General features: G+C 34.9%; 1 protein-coding gene across 1 annotated transcript; it reads right to left on the bottom strand.

Annotated features, from left to right (window-relative positions):
• Positions 1 to 1881: 1881 nt before the first annotated feature.
• Positions 1882 to 3009, bottom strand: LOC148943449 (actin, cytoplasmic 1-like). Its single transcript, XM_089101693.1, has one exon. It carries the CDS (start codon positions 3007 to 3009, stop codon positions 1882 to 1884), a length of 1128 nt encoding a protein of 375 aa, XP_088957819.1.
• Positions 3010 to 3724: the final 715 nt, after the last annotated feature.

The following is a 3724-nucleotide window of genomic DNA, read 5'->3' as shown; positions in this document are numbered from 1 at the left end:
TAGCTGGGCACCGAAAAATCATAAAGAGCTTTATAATGGCTCATTTTAAAGGAAATTGCTAAATCTTGTGTCTTTTGTAATTAAAAGTAAAGTTGTTTTTATTAATTATGTGTTACTTTAGTTTTTACGATGGGGTGTGAGCGTCTCTTACTAGGTTGTTAGCTACCGCTGCAACCCGTATTTTAATCTGATTCTATTTTTAGGAGTTATGGGTTATTATATTTCTTAACATTGGACGTTATCGTCTCTTACTAGGTTGCAATCTACCGTAGCAACCCGGATTTATAATCTTCATTTATGACGTCGTGGTGCAATTGGCTAGCACGATCGGTCGTTACCCTAAAAGTTGCTGGTTGAAGCCAACCCTGGGTCGATTTCTTTTATGTGATTTTCAGCTATGAATAAAGCATGTTTATAGTATCGATCTTTTATGTATTATATATCTGTTTTAAAAATAATTTGTTTTAGTTACGAAAGGTTTTTAACTCAATTAATTTTTTTTTTAAATGAGCCATTGAACAACTCTCTACGATGTTCCAGTGCCAAGCTATCTGTGGAAAAGAAAGAAGAAAAAAGAAGCCATTTAGGCATAATACTGTAGTAGCTGCCACTTTTCTTGATTTTCAAGCCAGTATATTTCCCATGCTAATCAAGCCAAGGGACAGAAGGTTTCCTATACAGGTGTTTCGGACAAGACGGTTCTAATGGTGTATTTTTGTTTTGATCTAACTTTTTTTAGGAGTTATGGGTTTTTATATTTCTTAACATTGGACGTGATCGTCTCTTACTAGGTTGCTAGCTACCGCTTCAATCCTAATCTGCATTTATTTTAAACCACATCGATCCTTTATGTAGTTTAATGTAACCTTTAATAATAATCTGCTTACAAACAGAAAAAAGCCTACGGTTTTTTCTTTTTTGAAATAGTAAGAGACAAACCTCCATAACATGGGACGTGATCGTCTCTTACTAGATTGCTAGCTACAACTGCAACCTGGATAATATGACTAATCTGTAATTTTACATTAGTTGTAATGTCGAAGTAGCTGTAATGTTAGAGCTACTATAGGTATATCCGATGAATCCGATGATTCAATGTGATAATAGCAAACTCTTTTTTTTTTAAATAGTAAGAGACGATCCTCAATAAAATTGGACGTGGTCGTCTCTTACTACATTGCTAGCTACAGCTGCAACCTGGATAATATGACTAATCTGTAATGTTACATTAGCTGTAATGTCGAAGTAGCTGTAAAGTTACACTTACTATAGGTATACCCGATGAATCCGATGATTTAATGTGATAGTAGCAAACGCTACTATAACATCCGATGTTATATTAGCAAACGCTACTACAGTGCTATAGAAAAAAGAGGCTTTTTCTGCAAAATGATTCTATTTTAAAAACTATTTTGTTTTTAAATACAAAAGGCACTAGATGTAGCAATTTCCTTTAAAATGAGTCATTATACAGCTCTATAATTTTCCAGTGCCCAGCTAGCTCGGGAGAAAAAAAAATGAAAAACAAACCTGCAGTCGATGCGGAATATCTTGGTTGCAGCTACTTTTCTTGATTTTTAAACGGATGTATTTTCCTTGTTTTTCAAGCCATGAGGCAGCTAGCATACTATATAGGGATATTGGAGAATCTCTTTCTAGGTTGCTAGCTACTGCTGCAGCCCGGATATTTTGAAAAAAAACTGGATAGCGAGAAAAACTGTAATTCCTAGCTGATTAAGGAAAGGTAACCAATATCTAAAGTCAGTCTTAATCCACTGTTTAAGCAAGGTTAACATAAGATAATGATGATCACATCTTTCGGTGGAATTTCATTAACAAAAATCACATTTTGTGGCATGTTTATTATCGGGCATAAGCAAGTTAAAAGCATTTTCTGTGAACAATGGATGGTCCAGACTCATCGTATTCCTGCTTAGAAATCCACTTGTTTTGGAATGTTGAGTCGGAAGCTAAGATAGATCCACCTATCCATGCGGCGTATTTTCTCTCAGGCATTGCAATAACTTTGATCTTCATAGTGGATGGTGCAAGGGCAGTAATTTCCTTTTGCATTCTGTCAGCGATGCTAGGGAACATTGTAGAACCACCAGACAAGACGATGTTTCTAAATAGATCCTGTCTGATATCACCGTCGCATTTCATGATACTTTTGTACGTTGTTTCGTGAATCCCGTAAGATTCCATACCGAGAAAAGATGGCTGGAATAAGACTTCTGGGCATCTGAATCTCTCATCACCTATAGTGATGACTTGACCATCAGGCAGCTGATAGTTCTGTTCAAGAGATGCTGAGCTGGCAGCAGTTACTATCTCCTGCTCGAAGTCCAATGCAACATAGCAAAGTTTTTCTTTGATATCACGAACAATTTCTCTTTCGGCAGTGGATGTAAAGGCATATCCTCGCTCAGTTAAAATTTTCATCAAATAATCGGTCAAATCTCGACCAGCAAGATTCAATTTTGAAATTGCATGTGGAAGAACATAACCATTGTAGATGGGTACAGCTTGTGACACACCTTCGCCAGAGTCAAGAACAATACCAGTGGTTCTTCCAGATGTGTAGAGGGAAAGTACGGCTTGGATAGCAACGTGCATTTTAGGGGTTTTAAAAGTTTCAAACATGAGCTGAGTCATTTTTTCTCTGTTGGCTTTCGGGTTAAGAGGAGCCTCTGTGAGTAACACTGGATGCTCTTCTGGGGCAACGCGAAGTTCATTGTAGAAGGTATGATGCCAGATCTTTTCCATATCGTCCCAATCTGAGACAATCCCACGCTCAATAGGATACTTCAGTTCCAAAATTTTCCTTTTTGCTTGAGCGTCATCACCTACATAAGCATCCTGGCTACCTGAATCAATCATCACTCTCGTATGTTTTGGACGTCCAATCACAGCAGGAAACACAGTTTTTGGGGCATTATCTCCTGAGAATCCTGCTTTACAAACACCTGATCCATTATCAATAACAATTGGAACTAAATTTTCCGTCATTTTTTTCGAATTTCCTAGTTATTCTTACTATAAAATTACGTGAAAAGCTGAAGGTACGTATCAAATAGCGAAATCCTATCAAAAAATAAAACTAATTTTAAAATTTTCAGGTATTTTTCTAGTTTAAAATAAAAAATAAAAAGCATTGCTCGGACACCATAAATATTTTTTCAGTTTACAAAATAACCTTAGAGATTCTGAACTGAAAACTAAAATAGAAAAGTGGATTTGTTTTCTACGGAAATATAGCACAAAAGATACGCACTTTAGAAGTTGAGCCACAAAAAAGTTTGATTCCAGGAGACAATTATAACTTTGAAGTGAGAGGTAGAATTAAACTTTTGTTGATGAAATCGAACAAACAACAAAACTAATTTAAAAATGTTCAGGTATTTCTCTAGTTTGAATTAAAATTAATATTATTATTTCTCAGACACAATAAATATTTTCGCAGTTTAAATAATAACCTTAGCAATTCTGAACTAGAAACTAAAATAAAATAAGAAATTGAATTTCATTTCTACGAAAATATAGCACTAAAGATACGTACTTTAGAAGTTGAACCGAAAAAATTGGTTCCAGGAGACAATTATATCTTTGAAACAAGAGATGAAATAAAAGTTTCGTTTATTAAAAATCAAACTCAAAACAAACTAATTTATAAATTTTCAGGTATTTCTCTAGTTTGAAACAAAAAATTAATATTATTGCTGCG

This window comes from Artemia sp. Qi Xiang Cuo, chromosome 15, assembly GCF_049724085.1.
Source record: "Artemia sp. Qi Xiang Cuo chromosome 15, ASM4972408v1, whole genome shotgun sequence".
NCBI lineage: Eukaryota > Metazoa > Arthropoda > Branchiopoda > Anostraca > Artemiidae > Artemia > Artemia sp. Qi Xiang Cuo.
Note: the sequence above shows the minus strand (reverse complement) of the source record. Positions and strands in the feature narration are given on the sequence as shown.

Bases quoted from the DNA above. Each gene is read 5' to 3' on its own strand.
- LOC148943449 (XM_089101693.1), bottom strand. From the start codon at position 3,009: ATGACGGAAAATTTAGTTCCAATTGTTATTGATAATGGATCAGGTGTT.